The 19,040-nt window shown below is 45.3% G+C and overlaps 1 protein-coding gene across 1 annotated transcript in view; it reads left to right on the forward strand.

Moving 5' to 3' along the window:
• The first annotated feature begins 6,749 nt into the window (after nt 1-6,749).
• The window catches only part of AKAP12 (A-kinase anchoring protein 12), a 143,157-nt gene continuing 130,866 nt past the window's right edge, over nt 6,750-19,040 (forward strand). Inside the window, exon 1 of the mRNA XM_045009783.1 lies at nt 6,750-7,089. Within this exon, the coding sequence (XP_044865718.1) occupies nt 6,961-7,089 (129 nt within the window). The 5' untranslated portion in view covers nt 6,750-6,960. The remainder of the gene's footprint in view (nt 7,090-19,040) is intronic.

Raw genomic sequence — 19,040 nt, forward strand, 5'->3', positions numbered from 1 at the left:
AGAAATTGTAGCTGAAAGAGTACTGTATATACTCATTCATAAGCCGAATATTTTTGGAAAAAAAGTGAAGCATAAAAGAGTGGGGGTCGGCTTATAAATGGGTCTACACCAAAATTTGATGATTTTAAACTCTATGGAATTATTGAATTGAATACCTAATACATTGTTGTTTTGTTTACCTAGAGCGTCCACAGGCATGGAGCCCCTCAGCTACCTGTTGTCGCGGTTCTGTTGTGCAGTGTGTAGTTGCTGATGAGTATTTGCTTCAGGTTGGGGGGCTGTCTGTAAGCGAGGACTGGCCTGTCTCCCAAGGTCTGTGAGAGTGAGGGATCGTCCTTCAGGATAGGTTGTAGAGAGCCTTGATGATACGCTGGAGAGATTTTAGTTGGGGGCTGTAGGTGATGGCTAGTGGCGTTCTGTTACTTTCTTTGTTGGGCCTGTCCTGTAGTAGGTGATTTCTAGGTACCCTTCTGGCTCTGTCAATCTGTTTCTTCACTTCCCCGGGTGGGCATTGTACTTTTAAGAACGCCTGATAGAGATCCTGTAGGTGTTTGTCTGAGGGACTGGAAACACTAACTCAGGAACAAGCCCTGCAATAAACCCCGTTGCCAACTTTGTCCACATATCTATTCAAGGGACATCATCATAGGACCCAACCACATCAGTCACATCATCAAGGGCTCATTCACCTGCACATCTACCAATGTGATATATGCTGTCATGTGCCAGCAATGCCCCTCTGCCATGTACATTGGCCAAACTGGACAGTCCCTACGCAAAAGAATAAATGGATACAAATCAGACATCAAGAATTGTAACATTCAAAAACCAGTAAGAGAGCACTTCAATCTCCCTGGACACTCAATAACAGACTTAAAAGTCGCCATTCTTCAACAAAACAACTTCAAAACCAGGCTTCAACGAGAAACTGCAGAACTGGAATTAATTTGCAAACTTGACACAATAAAATTAGGCCTGAATAAAGATTGGGAGTGGCTGGGACACTATAAAAAATAATTTTCCCTCTGTTGATACGTATCCCTTCTTGTCAACTGTTGGGAATGGGCCACATCCACCTTGATTGAATTGGCCTCGTTAGCACTGACCCCCCTCTTGGTAAGGCAATTCCCATCTTTTCATATGTTGTATATTTATACCTGCTAACTGTATTTTCCACTCCATGCATCTGATGAAGTGGGTTATATCCCACGAAAGCTTATACCCAAATAAATTTGTTAGTCTCTAAGGTGCCACAAAGACTCCTACTTTTTTTAATATTATAATAATTCATGTTGTACTATATGTTGGTCTCCTGCCATTCTGTGTAGTATTTCAAATACAGAAAGATCACAGGATAAAGAGCTTGAGAATGTATATGTTACATCACCAGTTTGTTCCATGTCTGTTAACATGCACGGGTTCACCCTCTGCCCTGGGGGAACCCCACCTCCACCCACACACTGAAGGAAGTGCTGGGACCAGGTTTACTGGAGCCATGCTGTCAAGGGCTGCCACAAAGGTCACTGAGAAGTACAGCACGTTGGGAACTTCAGTGAGTTTTTGGGACTGAACTCTGAGTAACTACCTTGGGAGCAAACCTTGAAGGAAACTCTGAGTGCTAGGCAGCTTGTTTCTTGCATGTAGGAGCATTAAACCCATTAATTTTAATTCTGAAATGCTTTGGGATATGAGTTCAAATCCAAATCCCACACCAAGATTTGGATTCATCATCCCCAGTGCTGACACTTCGGGAGGGTTAGCAGGAGAAGCGTGGACCCTTCACAGTTATAGTATAGTACAGTAAGGGCTTGTTTCTTCTCTAGAAGATAATCACATCACAGACCTTAGCTCTCTCAATCTTTATCACTCTGACTGGTGCTGAAGGGTTTTGTATGGAGACAAACTTTTTCAGGTGTTGGCCCCTTTAAAACTGGCCAACAGAATGTCATCTCTTGAAGAGATGAGGGTTCCAGTACAGTTGAGACAGGTGGCTCAGGCTGTGTCGGTGGACGGGCTGTGGATCCCTGATCCCACCCTCCCCCAGGGGAAACCGGGCAGGAGGGGCCAGGCTGTGAGGAAATTTACAGTGAAAAGAACCAGATCAAAGGCAAAGTGTTAAAGAGAATCCTCAGAGGACGAAAGACCAAGGAGACAATAGAAAAAGCGAGCAAGAGACGGACGGAGAAAGGAAGGCAGGGAAGACAGGTGAAGTGAAAATGTAGATATTATTGCTAAACAAATCCTGTGCACTCTTCTCTAAATTATTAGTGTTCATATAATATAAAGTTGTGACCTTGATCATTGTGAAGTTCTGGTCCCTGCTCTGCCACTCACTCCTTGTGTAACTTTGAGGGAGGGGGGGTAGCCTTATTATAGTTCAGTTTCACCACCAGTAGAAATGGAAATAGTACCTACCCGTCTAGCTCACAGAGTAGTTGTAAGGCTGTTTGTAAAGCACTTTGAGCTCTTCTAAGTAAAAGCACTGTAAGTTTTCACAGTATTATTATTGTTGCTATTATATCTGAATCCTTATGCAATTGGGTATTTTTATTTACTAATCATGTATATTTTATTCTTAATCAACAGTAAATAAAGGAAAATTAACAGACCAATTATTCATGTTTTGAAAATGGTATTTAGTATTAAGAGCAGTATTATAGTAATCAAGTGTTACCTCTTTAATGGTTATTTTGAGTATGCCTGACTTCTAATGAAAAAGCTGTCTTTTTAGCTGTTTTGCCTCATCAAATTGTCAAGATAGCAGATTCCTTTTTGTTAATTATTCTTTAGCATTATATTTAAGACATTTTTTAAATAATCATTTAACAATTAGAATATATTACACTTGAGTTTCTCTTAATATCAAGGTTCCTGATGACCATTTCTTGTTGCTCTCTACAAGTTAAAGATCCCTTGCATGACCCTTCCTGAAACTAGAAAAATAAATCCTTGCTGTCTCAAATTAAACAGGGTCTAATGTCTAAGGTCATATTGAAGGGCCTGTAATGGCTACTGTGTTTTCTTACACAGTCACTGCAGCGCTAGTATTTAATTAATTATGCAGTAAAGCACTTTGACGTATCTTGAATATGAAAGGCAACTCTGTAAAAACAAATTATGTTCTGTTGAATCCAGATCAGATGAAGAGATTTTTTTTATTCTCCCTTTAGAACTCGTGAACACAGTTGAGATTAGTTTAATAAAATGTCCCCCCCCCCCCAGTTGTAAAACTAGGGCATATCATTCTGATGGGCTACTTAATTTTAGAAAAGTACTTAAAACAAAAGGAAAAATATATTGTTGCCCTGCCCTCCTCTACCCTAAAAGCCTCTCATATTCTTGGGAAAACGACAATCCAGTGTTACAGTGACACAGTCACTGTGGTGCTAGTAATTAGGAACAAAGTGCTGTGAAAAAAATTAGAAGTAAATTTTAGGAGGTGTGGCAGATTTTATGTCCTCCTACAGGGCACATTTCACCACCAATGTTATTTCCCCTTGACAGTTGCTATTATGTATGATAAACGATCCAACACTAATTCCCTGTTGGCCAAAAAAAAAAAAAGGAGAATTAAAAAAAATACTTTATGGAATCAGTTGATGGCTCAGCAGCACAATGGACTCCTGCTACCATATACAAATGTGGAAATAAATGTTGGTATGAAGTGGAGAGATTTGAGTTTGAAAACAGGAGATGTTGATCCCTTTGTAATGATGTAAGACAATTATTTTATTCTATTAAGCTCAAATGAAAAGACTGATGTAGATTTTAATCATTAACTAATGGGTGTTGATGCAGTGGAGTGACAGTTGCTCCAATTGCCATTAGAGATCTTGTACATTTTGAATGGTTTAAAAAAAAGGACTGACTAATGGGCATATTAATTCAGAGAGCAGCTTACTCATAAAAATAGTTTTAAAAAATGTATGCCTTGTTTTTATGACTAAGCTGGGGTTTAGCTGAAAAAAGATTTTTAACTTTTTACACTGAATAACTTTATACTTTATTCAGTTTATCATTTGTCTGAGTTGGGCTGTAAACTCTTTAGGGGAGGGACCTTGTCTCATATGTTAAAACACGGCATATACTTACTGTGTTCTATAAATAATATTGAGTTTATCCAGCAGGCTATTTGGCAGATTCCATCTGGTATATTTTAATATAAGTATTGTTTCTCCTTTGATATTGATACTTTTTGAAAGTACTGAAAGAAGGCATGCTTAAGTATTTAATATGCTGGTCTAGCTGCTGTGGCATGGGAAAGAAAGTTGTGTTTGTTTAGTATCAGGACAGAAAATCCCATGCTCCTTGTTTTGTTCACTGCTGCAATTTAACCTGGCATGAATTAATACAAGAGAACCTGTTCTGGATGAAAAAAAAATCTGTTTATATTTTTTCTGAAGTTGTATCTAAAGGTTTGGGACCTTGCTCTGTTGGATTTGTCACTAGCTTTCAAAGAAGCAGCAGTTTTTCAACATATCAGAAGAAATTTTACTTTTTTTTTTAAATGTGCTTTACCTTTCAGAAGCTCAGCAGAGGAAAGCAGAAAAAAATTGTCTTATTTCAATGAAAAATCTTAAAACCATGGTCTCAAAAAGATAAGCAAATCATGGCTATCTTTAAATGGACTCCCTTTTCATTTACACTGCTTTATTCTGCACAAGGCATGATCCTGTAAGCTGACCCGCATGGGTAGATCCCTGCAAACACAGGGAGCCCCTCTGGCTTCAGTGGGGCTCCACATGGCTATAAAGGGCCTGTGCAGATCAGCATGTAGGATCAGAGGTTAACCTACTGTATACTCCCTCATTTGATAGCCTATGTTTAAGTGTATGTATTGAAGCTCTCAAATGAGGATGTATACAGTAGGTTAACTACTATCCAATAACTGTTAACTCCTGACCAAACATCTAGCTCAGTGGTCCCCAACCTTTTTCGTCTGGCCATGGAGGACCATGGCGGTGGACGAGCATCCACCAAAATTCCACCAACAAGCGGCAACGTCAGTAGGCTTCACCGCCGAAATGCCGCCGACAAGCAGCGTCATCCAGAGGCGTCACCACCGAAATACCACAGAAAATCGGCGGCATTTCGGTGGCGACACTTTTGGATGATGCAGCTTGTCGATGGCATTTTGGCGGATGCTTGTTCGCTGGCCAGTACGCGGGGGCACTTAGATGCCCCGGTGGGCACCATGGCGCCCGCAGGTACCGTGTTGGGGACCTCTTTTTAAAAATAACTGCTACAGTGCTGTCTCCTTAGATAATAATAAACTGAATAATCCTCACTGCAGCCACTAATTTCTATTGCTGTTACTCTACCAAGCCTTCTAATGTGGAGGGCTTGGTTCAAGCCAAAAGCAGGTTTCCCATGGTAGTGGGATACTGCAAATTAGATGCAAAGATCATGACTATGTGTTTTACTGAAAACATTATGAATGTGGGATTCCTTCCTTCCTTCACGGTCTGCAGCTTATTTCAAACCATGAGATAAAGTTTTCCAAAACTGCCTAGATTAAAGGTTTGTTTCCTTTGAACTTTACCCTCCAACCGCCTAGTTCTAGATTATTATTTATATTACTGTAACTCCTAAAAGCCCGTGTCATGGACCAGGACCCTATTGTGCTTAGGGTCATCTCTACATCTATCAACTGACACTTAGGGGGAAAAAAACATTATGTAACTAAGAGTTACCAAAATGGGCCACTGAACATTGTACTGAGATCACTTCTCTTCACCCACTGCTGAAATGAGGTGGAATGCAGCAACCATTCTGCGCTAACAGCACAATGCTCCATCATTGTAGGGGGAGAAGTACTTTTTAAATTGAAAATGCAGCAGAAATCCAGAAAAATGTGTGTGTATATATATAATTACTCTAACTGGAATTCAGTCAACACATCTCAAGTGTCAGTTCCTACATTATGAAAAGTACCAGGGGATCTTTTCTATCTGCAAGTGAACAAAGTCTCCGTTTGAAGTCCCATCTGAAAGACAGCTTTACCAGCATCATTTCAGTAGTGTCTGCTGAGCTAACAGTGCTACCACGGTGCAATGCATCTTTCAGCACCTACATTTTCTTTGGTAGTCTCTCAGCTATTTAATGAACAGCTCTGATGCAGCATAGTTCAAGGAGTTCTTAGATTGTAAGCCCTTTGGGGCAGGAACCATGTCTTCATATGTGATTGCACACATCTTAGTTCAACTGGGGCCCTGCTCCTGGATGGGTACATTGCAACACAAATGTAAAACAACAAATCAGCTGATAGGATCACAATTTATTAATGCCTCAGTGGGCTTGACTGCATCAAGCTGGTCGTGATCTTCTTACATCACAAATCCAGTGCCCGGCTGGCTGATGACTCCAAGAGAGCAGCCACCTTTTCTTTGCCTTGTCCTTGGCTGGAGGGAAGATAAGAAAGGCTTAGTCAGCGACCAAGGGGCGGGAGGGGGGAGCGCTGTGCTTGTTTAGCTGAGAGCCGAAGGTCAGGCACGCTCCACAGCCCCTTCCCTTTTGCTCTCGGGGCTGGAATTAAGGCCCAGTGCCCCAGTGCCATGGGGGGCTCTTTCACCCCCCACCTTCGCCACTCACTGAAGCGATGGCCTAGGAGCCCTGGCTAACCTCCGCGCTGGGGAGCAGGGGCTCGGCCACGGCTGGCTCTTGTCCTCCTTATCAGCCGGAGTGGATGCTGCAAGGCGTGTCCGGGGCTCTGCTCATGTGATGGAGCCAGCGGGAGAGACGGGCGGGGGGACAAGGGAGGAGGTGATTTTTTTAAAGGAGTTGGCTGGAAGCTGGGCTGGCTCCTTCATTCGCAGGCTAGGCTCACCCTGAGCAGGAGCGGCCGGAGCCCGCGGGGGCTGGCCGGGCGGACACCCCATTGTTACCGGTGCTGGGCGGGCGGGCGAGCGAGCGAGCGGACAGAAGCGGGGCGCCCGGAGCGCGGCAGCCGCACACACCGACATGGGCGCGGGCAGCTCGGCGGAGCAGCGGAGTCCGCAGGACGCGCCCATTGCAGCAGCGGAGTCCGAGCCCGCCAGTCCGGAGGCGGCGGCGGCGGCGCCGCTTGAGCAGCCCGAGGACCCCGCCAAGGTACCAGGCTCGTCCCTTGCAAAGCGGCGCGGGGCTGACCCCGCTGTGTGCGTGGTGGGTGGGGGGAGGGGGCATTTCCCCCTTACACCCACCCGCCGGCCGGGGCAAACTTCCCGCCCGCGGCTGGACACCTGCCTCCGGCACCTGCCCCTCCCCGCGCGTGGGGGCGGCCGAGTGCGGTGCGGGGCGCGGCGCTTTGCCCGCAGCGCTCTGGGGCGGGGAACTGCGCCAGCCGCGGCTCCGGCCGCAGTCCTCAAACTCCCCCCGACGGCCAGCCCCGCGCCTGATGCGGGCCGCCAAGGGGGCCAGGGGCGGGAGTCCCCTTCCTCCCCTACGCGCCGCGGCTGCTGCGGAGCTCGGGCGGGCCCGCTCCTGCACTGCCCCTGGTAAGCGCCTCGCTCACCTTCGGACGCTAGCTACATCCCATTGCATCTGCTCCCTGCAGTGCAGCTGGCTCCGCTCAGCCCGCGGGCCAGCCTCTCGGGGGAGGGGTCACCACAGCCCCCCCCCCCTTCGTCAGCCCCTGTGTATGCGTGTGCTTGCGGGGAGACCCCACCCGGGACCCGGGGCTGGAGCCGCCTGACTGCGGTGCGCTCCTGCAGTCAGCGCTCAGTGGTACCCCGTGCTCGTGCTGCTGCTCTCTGCAGTCTCTCCTCCCCACAGAGGATGCAGGTGGGAGGCGCCTCTGGTCTGTGCAAAAGAAAACCAGCAAATCTATGGCTTTTCCAGGCTCTCCTGCCTTGACAAGTTGCTCAAACTCGACAGCAGCCTTCCCCGCCTCCCTCCCCCATCCGCACGCCCCTTTCCCTACGTTATGACAGCATCTGTGCTGAGTAAACATCCCACTAGAGAGTCTCACATCGTGTCACACATGTGTGCAACATGTACACTTTTTAAATGAAAAACAAAATTGGCAATAGTAGTTAGTCCCTAACGGTAGTTTCCATAATCGTTAATGTATTCCCATAGGAAAAAACGTAGTAATTAGCTAAGGGTGAACCAGCACAGATGAGAATGTAAGTGTCTTAATAGATGTGTTGGAGAATTGCAAGACATTATTTTAATGTTTGCTGTTTACAATAAGTTATGAACGAATACATTTTCAAGGTGCTGGAACACTTCCTTGGTTGGGAGGATGATGGGGGAGGGAGGGAAATTATGTGCATCAAGGATGTTTTCATAACGTTAGCTTCATTTTTAGATTGTTCTATATAACAGAGGGGAAACAGTATGTATTGATGCAGAAGTTACGCAACTTTTCCCGTTCTTCAGGGCTGGGGGTCTTTAAAGTATGAGCATTCAAAAATTCTTTTAATCTAATGTGTGGGTGTGAAAGCTTGAGAACTGGTGGTGGCTTGGTTTCCTTGACCTTGTGATTCTGATTTTAACTTTCAGCTACAATTTTCCATAGTTCCTGGCCTCCATTAGACCTTGTTTGCATGTTTTGACAGATTCAATAGTGCACATTAAACTGCTTTAACATCAATGTTAGTTTATAAGATTTTGCGGTATTTTGCAATAGTAGTTTGGTATTTAGAAGCCAAAAGTTTACAGCAGGCAAGATGATTGTTGTGAATCTTTTTGGTAGACATTAATGGCAGAAATCATTAAATATATCTGAAATATCTGACAAAGGTGATTGAAGACAACATTACTTTACTCTGGAGAGGAAAAAATCCTGAGAAGGTCAAGCCAGTATCTTTTCAAATTATGTGAAAAATATGTTTCACAGTCAAGATAATGTTAATATCTAAGAAGGGACATAAAATTCATAATCATTAATCCAAGTATCAGAATAAAGACAGGATAAAATAATTTTAAGTAATCTAAGTAATGCCCTTTTTGTAGAGGGCCCAGGGCTACCTAAAAGTAACTTTACATATATTTGTTTAATTGTTTTTTCCATTTTTCTCCTTAAGAAAAAAATCTTTCTAATTAATAGAATTAATCTTGTCATCTAGAAAAAGCTGTGAAAAAGGAATCCTCCTTTATACTTTTAACTGTTTTTATTACTAATAGTTTTATTTTATTGATAATGGTTTCATCTCTGTAAAATACTATTTTACAAAATTTAATTTGGATCTAAATTAACAGCTTTGTCTTGCTTTGTTTTCCATAGCCTGATGGAAGATTTTTTTTTTCTATGAGGTTTAGCTTTGTTCACTTTTGCAACCTCACTACACTAAAAATCTCAACTACAACATCTTGTTCCGTGCTTATTACAACATAATAGTGTACACTTCAGTACAATATACAGAATACTACAGTAAAGTAGTATATAATTGCATAGAGCATTTTTTTTATATTCATTCCATTCAACCCTTTCAAACTGGGAAATTACCAGATTATTATGCTTGTATTTCCTTTTGGTTACAACCTCTTTTACTGTTTAAAAATTCAGAACTATTAGAGAGCTAATCCAAATTGAGTGAGACTTGGCAGGTCAATTACAGGCCAAAGCACTTGGACAGTCAACTCTGAGATCCTGGGTAGGGCCCAATATTATTTCAAAATCTGACAGAGGTTTTATTTTAGTTTTTCCAACACTTAAAATGACCCAGAACATTAAGTCATAGTTTCTCAGAATTTAGTCTGTTCCTGTACTAGACCAACATTTATCTTGCTCACTTCTAGAGAGTGCCACATTCATATTCTGGGTTGGGTGTATTGTTGCAGGCACCACAGGATATCAGTTTTCACAATATGCTAATATAATAATCTTCAGTAGTGCAATTCAGCCAGAACATGAGTACAAAACCATTATATTGTTTTCAAATGTTAGAATTATAATTGAAGAATTAATAATTAATGCAAATATAATCACTCAGGTCTTCAGTATGATTTCTGTCCAGTCAAATAAGTAGTAACATGATAGTGGATGCATTCATCAGCCAATATATATTTATTTAGTGTCTTATCACATCCATGGTGTGCATATATTTGTTGATGAATATAGGAATCTATGGGGACAATTTTGAAGTATTTTAAATGTAACTATAAAATATTAATCTGTCAAAGTCAATAGTTCCATTGTTACTGTGTTTATTTGATATGGTACATCTGCATAGTATAGAGTTATAGTTGCAAAATGTTTGACCGCATAGACAATAAAAAACAAAACCTTTTATTGTCTGTAGCATCCAAAATTTTGCAACTATGACTACATAGTAGCCTGTAGATGTATCAAATAAACATGCTACACTATGTGTATGAGGAAAGAGTTTTTAAAATTTCCCAAAGGCTTCCCTTTTTTTCCTCCTCCTTTCTTTCCCCTCCCACCTGCTTGGTGGTAGCAGGTTTTTAAAAAGAATCTGCTGCCAGTGGTATTGCTCAGCTTAGTTTTTTGGCAGTAGTATGTTTTCTTGCTGTTTATTCTTTGAATCCCACTACTACTGCCAAGTGGCATAATGGGATCATCAACAGTGAGTTCTCTTTTGAAGTCCAATTACAGTCAAACCTCGCGATAACGCGCCTCGCCATAACGCGAAATTGCATATAACGCGATCATAAGTTGGCTCCCCTTTAAGGCCCCCAACGCCATGGCGCCCGCTGGGACATTGATGTGCCCCCGCCTAGTGCCCAGCAGGAGAGAGAAGCTGTGGCCCCGCGCCTGCCGGGGACAGAGAGCACCAGTGCCTGCAGCCTCGGAGTTCTCTGTCCCCGGCAGGCGTGGGGCCACGGCTTCTCTCCCCTGCTGGGCACTAGGGGAACTAGGCGGCGCACATCAATGCACCGCGTTGGGGACCACTGACTTAAACTGACCGGCTTGAAACCCCGCTATACCGTGACCCCGCATTTATCGCGATGGAATTTTTTGGACCTCAAACATCGCGTTATAGCGGGGTTTCACTGTATTATCCATTGTTCTGTTTTATAATTTCACTTACAGAACCACGTGCCCATCACTTCTGCCTCATTTATATCACTAAATCACAATTAAACAAAAGTTAAATCTTGTGTTAGTTTTGCAATCGACTTCAATAGGTCCAATTTCACCCTATGACACACTGGTACGGACAATCTGGTGATTGCATTGGTTCCCCCACCCACATATTTCCTAGAATATGTCTACACTAAAATAAATAAATTATTTTTTTTAAAAAGGTGTATCCTTAACTCACATTAGCCATCTTGGATTAAAATAGGGGGGAAGACATGGTAACTCAGCTTTTAACTCATGTTAACAGTGCAAGTAAAAGTCTATAGAGGGAAACTGAGTTTGAACTTGACCTGCTCATCTGAGTTGCCATGTCCTCACTGCTGTTTTAACCCGGATTAGCTAAACTGAGTTAAGAACACACCTGTTGTTGAAGTATTGTTGTACCCCTACTGTAGACAAGGTGAACGTGAACCTTTGCACCTCACATTTAACAAAACTCTTGCTCTGTTGGACCAAGTTGGGAGGTGAATTCCAAAGTCAAAGGCTTTCCACCATGAAAGCTCAGCCTCTGAACACTCATATCTAGGAGCTATTGGCAAGAATATCTACACTATGGAGACTACACTGGTATAGCTATTCCAGCATAACTGCATAGTGTAGATGCAGCCTGCACTGACAAAAGGTTTTTTTGTTTTTTTTTGTTGGTGTAGGAACACCACCTCCACAAATGAAGTTAGCTGCTGGAGAGACAAGGTGGATGAGGTTAATATCTTTTATTGGACCAACTTCTGTTGGTGAAAGCTTGTCTCTTTCACCAAGGCCTGGTCTACACTAGGAGTTTATGTCGAATTTAGCAGCGTTAATTGGACTTAACCATGCACCCGTCCACACCAGGAAGCTAATTAGTTCGACCTAGAGGGCTCTTTAGTTCGAATTCTGTACTCCTCCCCGACGAGGGGAGTAGTGCTAAATTCGACATGGCTATGTCAAATTAGGCTATGTGTGGACAGAAATCGACCTTAGTAGCTCCGGGAGCTATCCCACAGTGCACCACTCTGTTGACGCTCTGGACAGCAGTCCGAGCTTGGATGTTCTGACCAGCCACACAGGAAATGCCCAGGGAAAATTTGAATTCCTTTTCCTGTCTGGCCAGTTTGAATCTCATTTCCTGGTTGGACATCGTGGCGAGCTCAGCAGCAATGGCAACGATGCAGAGCTCTCCAGCAGAGGAGTCCATGCAAACTCAGAGTAGAAAGAGGGCCCCAGGATGGACTGACCGGGAAGTCTTGGATCTGATCGCTGTGTGGGGCAATGAGTCTGTGCTTTCGGAGCTGCGCTCCAAAAAACGGAATGCAAAGACGTACGATAAGGTCTCCAAAGCCATGGCAGACAGAGGATACAGCTGGGATGCAACGCAGTGCCGCGTGAAAATCAAGGACCTGAGACAAGGCTACCAAAAAATCAAAGCGGCAAACGGACGCTCCGGAGCCAAGCCCCAGACATGCCGCTTCTACGAGGCACTGCATGCCATTCTCGGTGGGTCTGCCACAACTGCCCCACCAGTGTCCGTGGACTCCGACGATGGGATAGTGTCGACGGCCAGTTCCTCGGCGATGTTCGCGGACGGGGAAGATGAGGAAGATGATGAGGCGGAGGAGGCAGTCGACAGCGCTTACAACGCTGATTTCCCCAACAGCCAGGATCTCTTCATCACCCTCACGGAGATCCCCTACCAACCCTCCCCAGCAGTTACCCCGGACCCTGAATCAGGGGAAGGATCAGTCGGTAAGTGCTTTAAACATGTAAACTTTTATTATTAATGTAACAGGAATCTGAACTATGTGAAAAGGAGGTCTATATATATATGGGGATAGAACAGAAATCCTCCTGGGAGATCTCCATGAAGCTCTCCTGGAGGTAATCAAAAAGCCTCCGCAGGAGGTTCCTGGGGAGAGCTGCCTTATTGGGTGCTCTGTGGTAGCACGCTTTTCCGTGCCAGGCTTTCATGAGGTATTCTGGGAGCATTGCCTCCACGAGCATGGCAGCATAGGCCCCTGGTTTGTGCTGGCTTTCACGCAGCATGCGCTCTCTATCTCGCTCTGTGATCTTCCTCAGGGTGATCTCGCTCGGAGACTCCTGCATTTAATTAGAGTAATTTGTGTACTGTTAGTATTGGGAATGCTTGACTGTTCCTTTGCATGACAATAAGCCTCCGTTTAGAGCCACGTGGTGGAGGCTGAAGAGGGGCAGCATACAGGGATCTTTCCCAGGGAACAGCCGCGAGGAGGTGGAACAGGGGCAGAGTTTATCCTTTCCGGATTGCCTGCAGCAAGAGGACAGTGCCATACATTCAATTTTAAGCAGCCTAAAGTCTATGGCTTACCATGCCTGCCTGCTGCACGGATTCTGCTGTCCTGCCCCGCTTGTCTGATCTCCAGTGCAAGATCCCAGGCAATGAAAGCGAAAGCCAAAAATTAGAACTTGTCCTGAGTCAGTGCTCATGAGATAGGTGCTGTGCATGGTCTTGTTCACAGAGACTGACTAGACTATGTTCATAGTTCGCAAAAATGTATCTTTGTAAGGAATTCACTCCCTTTTTCCCCATCACACAGCTGCCACTGTATCCAGACCTGTTCCAGCATCCCCCTCACAGAGGCTGGCGCAGATTAGGAGGCGCAAGACAAGGACAAGGGACGAGATGGTCGCTGAACTTATGGGCTGCTCCCGAGCCGAGGCGGCCCAGCAGAGCCAGTGGAGGGAGAACCTCTCTCAGTACCAGCACTCACACAGTGAACGGGAGGACAGGTGGCATCAGGAGGACCAGCAGGCGACTCAAATGGTGCTTGGACTAATGAGGGAGCAAATGGAAACGTTCCGGCGCCTTGTGGATGTTCTGCAGGACCGCAGGCAGGAGGACAGAGCCCCCCCTGCACTGTATCTGCAACCGCCCTCCCCCGCCACAAAGTCCCAAACCCCCCTCACCCAAAGTAACAAGAAGGAGGGGCGACAGGGGCCATGAAAACTGTCACTGCACCCCTGCAGAGTGCAGAAATACAAGAAGGCTCTCATTCCCTAAATGTTGAGAAGTCCTTCCCTTCCTGGCCCCAATCCCAGTTTCATCCCCTAACTGTGTAGTTGATTATTAAAAGTAGTTTGCTGTTAATTACTATTTCCGTCAAGTTTTTCTACAGAAGACTGTCTGTGAAGGCGGGGGGGAAGGGGGTTGTTAATTGCATAGGACAGTCACCTTTACCACGGTACAGACACGGGGGCAGGATCAATAGCAGGTCACACACACAGTGCAGTCAGTAGGCACCCTGGTCGGTCTGGGAGGTGTTTTCTATGTTCTGTGTGGGTGGGGGGTACGTGACTTTGTGGCATGGGAGGGCGGTTACAGAACTTATGCTGCGGTCCTTGTCCTGGACCACAGAGCCACGCAGCAGGGGAATCTGTAACTGTCCTCCCCCGCCACAAGGTCACATAGCCCCCGCACACAGAGTCCCGAAAAGGAGGGATGGCAGGCTCCGTTGAAACAACCAGTCTGGCACTGCAGACCACTCTAGGAGCAGGAGCCTATCATTCCTCGCGTGTAGAAGCGGTGTTAACATCACTGCACACCCTACCCACCACAGTCTGCGTCCCTGTTTCAACCCTTTAACGCGAATTCATTAATAAAGAAAATGTTGTTAATTAACAATGTTCCATTAACTTTATTTTTAAACGTGTGTTGGAAGGGGGGAAACGTGGTGAACGGGGTATGTAACCGCAGAAGAAAGTCAACAGTAACTGAAGCAGGGGCAGGTTCAGCTTCTCTGTAAAGAAACTGAACAGTCACAGGTTACCCTGCTCCCTGAGGAACCTAGCTTTCAAAGCCTCCCGGATGCACAGCGCTTCCCGCTGGGCTGTTCTAATTGCACGGCTGTCTGGCTGAGCATAATCAGCAGCCAGGCGATTTGCCTCAACCTCCCATCCCGCCATAAAGGTCTCCCCCTTGCTCTCACAGAGATTGTGGAGCACACAGCAAGCTGCAATAACAATGGGGATATTGGTTTCACTGAGATCCGAGCGAGTCAGTAAGCTCCGCCATCTCCCCTTGAGACGTCCAAAAGCACACTCCACCACCATTCTGCACTTGCTCAGCCGGTAGTTGAAGAGTTCCTTCTCACTGTCCAAGGGCTTCATGAGCCAGGGCATCAGCGGGTAGGCTGGGTCCCCGAGGATCACTGTAGGCATCTGCACATCCCCAACAGTTATTTTGTGGTCCGGGAAGAAACTACCTTCCTGCAGGCATCTAAACAGACCAGAGTTCCTGAACACACGCGCGTCATGAACCTTGCCCGGCCACCCGACGTTGATGTTGGTAAAGCGTCCCCTATGGTCCACCAGTGCTTGCAGCACTATTGAAAATTAGCCCTTTCGGTTGATATACTGGCTGGCCTGGTGGGCCGGTCCCAGGATAGGAAAGTGAGTCCCATCTATAGCCCCACCGCAGTTTGGGAATCCCATCGCGGCGAAGCCATCTATGATGACCTGGACGTTTCCCAGGGTCACTACCTTCGAGAGCAGGAGCTCAACGATTGCATGGGCTACATGCATCACAGCAACCCACACGATAGATTTGCCCACGCCAAAGTGGTTTGCTACTGACCGGTAGCTGTCTGGCGTTGCAAGTTTCCAGAGGGCTATGGCCACTCCCTTCTGCACACTCAGGGCTGCTTGCATCCGGGTGTCCTTGCGCTTCAGGGCAGGGGACAGCAAGTCACAGAGTTCAAGGAAAGTGCCCTTACGCATCCTGAAGTTTCGCAGCCACTGTGATTCATCCCAGACCTGCAGCACTATGCGGTCCCACCAGTCCGTGCTTGTTTCCTGGGCCCAGAATCGCCGTTCCACAGCATGAACATGACCCATTGCCACCATGATCTCCACGGCGCGGCGTACCGTGCTTTGTGAGAGGTCTGAGCCACGCTCTGACTTCATGTCCTCACCGCGCTGCCGTTGCCTCCTCGCCCGATTTCTCAGCATCTGACTGGAAGAGGTGGACGATAAGGTGCGAGGAGTTGACAACGGCCATAAGTGCAGCGATGATCGCAGCGGGCTCCATGATTGCAGTGGAGTGCTGTGGCGTCCACGCTGTCACTAACAGGAAAAGTGCGCGAACTGATTTCCCGCCGGCGGGAGTGACGGTTGAATGATGACAGTTACCCAAGACCACCCTCGACACATTTTTCCCCCCAGCATGCATTGTGGGGAAATCCCAGAATTCAAATGGGCAGCGGGGACTGCGGGAACTGTGGGATAGCTTCCCACAGTGCACCGCTTCCAATGTCGACGTTTGCCCCGTTAGTGTGGACTCACAAAGTCGAATTAGTGTCCTTAGTGTGGACACACAAATTCGACTTTGTAAGGTCGATTCCACAAATTCGAATTAAGTTAAAATCGAACTAATCTGGTAGTTTAGACATACCCCAAGAGAAGTAGGTCCAATAAAAGACATTACAGTGTTGGTCCCAGGATATGAGAAAGACAAGGTGGGTAAGGTAAACAGTGAAGCATTCTTCCATTAACATACTGCATCTATACTGGAGGTTAGGTCAGCATAATTGTCACTCAGGGCTGTGATTTATTCACACCCCTGACCAATGTAGCTGTGTTGACCTAACTCTTAAGTGTAGACCAAACCTCAGTTGTGACAGAGTTACAGACCAATGTTTGTTAGAGTACTTCTATAATGTGTACTGTATGGTCAATCCCACTAACAAAATGAGCCATTTCACTTTTTACGAGTGGTTTTTAAATGTAGTCCCTTGCAGAGTACATTACATAATCCAATTATCTGTTAGATGTAGAAAGGGAGACACTCAAAGAGATTTTAAATTTCACAGCTCATATACATTTTAGTACCGTATATACTTGTTCATATGCCAAATTTTTTTAGTAAAAAAGGGAAGCACCAGAGAAGGGGGTCGGCTTATGAACGGGTATAGAGAGGGAGAGGTGGGACACAGCCCCTGCCCCCAACAGAGGGAGCAAGGAGAGGCAGCACAGCCAGCAGAGAAGAGGCAGGGCCAGAGTGTCTCCGCTTCAGGCCGTGCTGCTCTCCCACCAGCCTCTGAAGCAGCTGCAGCTCCGGGGCTGGTAGGCTGCAGCCGTGCCGCTCGGCCCCGCCCCCCAGAGCAGGCTGTGGCTGCGCCACCCGGCCCGCCAGAGCAGGCTGCGGCAGTGCCGCCTGTCCCAGCCCACTGGAACATGCTGTGTCTGCGCTGCCCAGTCTGGCCACTGGAGCAGGCTGCAGCCGCACTGCCCAGCCTGCCGGAGCAGTCCAGCCAGGTCAGAGACATCCTCCCCGGCCCTGCCCAGATAAGGTGGGAAGGGATGGGATGGGGAGAGTGTGGGGGTCGGTCACAGGGGTTACTCCTCTGACTCCCAGCTTCTCCTCCTCCAAAAAATTTCCCCACCAGTTGCTGTCCCGGCCCGTCAGGGTAAGCAGCTGGCACGCTGGGACACTTTGTTTACTTAGGTTTACCTCCGTGCCTGTGGACACTCGAGGTAAACAAACCATTTTGGCCCACCAGCGGCTTCTCCTGATGGCCCAGGAGCTAAAGTTTGCTGACCCCGGAATTATAGGGTTGGCTTGTGAACGGGTTATAAAAATTTTCCATTTTTACTTATCTATCTTGGGTGGATCGGCTTATAAATGAACTGGCTTATGATCGAGTATATGTTTTGATACCACTTCAAAATTAAAATTAGAATTTACCATTTAAAACTAACTATTGCTAAATAAGTGCTTAATTAAAAATACCCAACTGTATGAACGTGTCATAGTGATTTGGCTGACTGTGGCTATATAGTCCAGATGTACATTGGCTAGGAGAGTTGTATGGTTTTCAAGACCTTCATCAGCCAACCAGACAGTAGCATTCATCCAAACTGCTATATAAACACCAATGAAGTAAAACCAATAGGATTATCTTTGGTTATTAGGAATCCTATTAAACAGATCAGTGTAATATCAGAAGGTTTTAGTGAAGCCTGTTATAAATCTATTGCATATATTGGCTTCCATATTTGAACTATGTTTTCTGACAATTTATGTAGTAAAGAGAGAGAATGCATGTGAAAATATAGGTCTTGTTTAAAATTTAGACTAGTAATCTCAACTAATCTTGGTGATATGAAGTGTAAAGAATGGGGATTGCAACAGTTTCCTTGGGCCTAAAAGGGTCATTGTGTTGCTCTTGAAATTCAAGCTACACTCTCTTATATCTTCCATGGGAGTGCACAGTCATTTCTCTGCAAAGCAATTAAACTGTGTTTGAAAGAAAATTGTATTTTCTCTTCATTTTCTTAGTTATCAAACATCTACAGAATTTTTTTGATGAAGTGGGATTCTTCGTGGTATAGACTTATAAAGCTATTGATGTGTGAGGCACTCAAGTGGGAGAGGCCAAAAAGAGTAAGAATAGAATTATGTAAACTATTTTTCAGTCTTTGAGTAATAATGGAACTTATCTACAGAGTATATCTTATTTCTATGAACAGCATATTTTGATTCTTTTAAGAAGAAGGACAAAACTTAAGTGAACTTCATGGGGTGTTAAATTCCCTTCACTTCTGAAAAGTATGAAAATAAAGTTACTGAAATGACTGGAGACTTAAGATGCTGTATGTACTGGAAAAGTATGCAAGTTTAACTATACATAGATTTAAAAACAGATCTAGTTAAACTGATGCAAACTCTTAATGTAGACTCACTTAAATGGTTTAACCTTTGCTTCTATCAATTTAGTTTAAGTGTATCTGTGTTAGATTTTTTTTTTAATTGATTTAGTTAAACACGTGCACTTTTCTACTAAGGGCAAGCCCTAAAGGACCAGATCCTCAACAGGTGTAAATGATTATGGTTTCACTAAAGTCAATGGAACTACACTGATTTATACCATCTGAGGAGATAGCTTCAAAGGGTCTGTTACCCTACAGATACACACAACTCCCCATTCGTTAGGAAATTAAGTTATTTTAAAGAGGAATTTTAACACTACAGGAGCCTTAGGAAAAAAGTCAGCCTGTA

This window comes from Mauremys mutica, chromosome 3 (assembly GCF_020497125.1).
Source record: "Mauremys mutica isolate MM-2020 ecotype Southern chromosome 3, ASM2049712v1, whole genome shotgun sequence".
NCBI lineage: Eukaryota > Metazoa > Chordata > Testudines > Geoemydidae > Mauremys > Mauremys mutica.